The 858-nt window shown below is 56.5% G+C and overlaps 1 protein-coding gene across 1 annotated transcript in view; it reads right to left on the reverse strand.

The window, feature by feature from the left end:
• Window positions 1-858, reverse strand: part of NOL11 (nucleolar protein 11) — a 19,382-nt gene that overhangs the window by 1,244 nt on the left and 17,280 nt on the right. The window contains exons 16-17 of the mRNA XM_018569274.1: window positions 666-758; window positions 410-517 (exon numbers count right to left, since the gene is read on the reverse strand). Of these exons, the coding sequence (XP_018424776.1) occupies window positions 410-517; window positions 666-758 (201 nt within the window). The remainder of the gene's footprint in view (window positions 1-409; window positions 518-665; window positions 759-858) is intronic.

Below are 858 nucleotides of genomic sequence, written 5' to 3' on the forward strand. Positions count from 1 at the left end.
CCGCAGAGTCCACAGGGCCATGACGCCCCAACCCCGCAGAGTCCACAGGGCCATGACGCCCCAACCCCGCAGAGTCCCCAGGGCCAGGACGCCCCAACCCCGCAGAGTCCCCAGGGCCAGGACGCCCCAACCCCGCAGAGTCCCCAGGGCCAGGACGCCCCAACCCCGCAGAGTCCCCAGGGCCAGGACGCCCCAACCCCGCAGAGTCCACAGGGCCAGGACGCCCCACTGTAATAACGCAAACAAACACCAACAGCCGCACAGTGTTAACGTATCCACCCCAACCAATCAGAATTCATCACAAATTTTAACTTGCTGCAAGCGAACACAAGTTTCTCTCATCACCCTGAGAAAGCCATCTCCCGTGGCCCTGAAACTCAGGGGCCCCATTCTGCACACCCCTACACACCTGATAATGGACACATTTCTGGAGGTAACGAATCAGCGGCTTGGCTTTGGGCAGCACCACCAGGACGGTGAAGTTGGCATCAAGAAGAAGATTCATCCAGTCTATCACCTGAAATAAAGGACACACAGCGGCTCACAAGATCTGCTCATCACAGGACGAGGTCAGAGCTGAAGCAATCAGACAACACCAAGATTTGGGGGGATCACAAAGACACCCCCTGACTGGTATAATGAGTAGAAGAGACGTCCATACAGACCTGTGTGACCGACAGCTTCTCCTTCCCGGGGAGACTCAGCGTCAGCTGCTGGTTGCAGATCTTATACAGGAAGAGCAGATAGCTCAGGAACAGCTGTGTGCAGAGGAGAAGGTCAAATGATGGGGATGACTGAAGAGGAACCATACCCAGAGAACATAGGGTGGGGGGTACACTGCACATAGAGAACACGGGG

Source organism: Nanorana parkeri, unplaced genomic scaffold (genome assembly GCF_000935625.1).
Source record: "Nanorana parkeri isolate BGI_ZX_2015 unplaced genomic scaffold, ASM93562v1 scaffold1316, whole genome shotgun sequence".
In the NCBI taxonomy this organism is placed as follows: Eukaryota; Metazoa; Chordata; class Amphibia; order Anura; family Dicroglossidae; genus Nanorana; species Nanorana parkeri.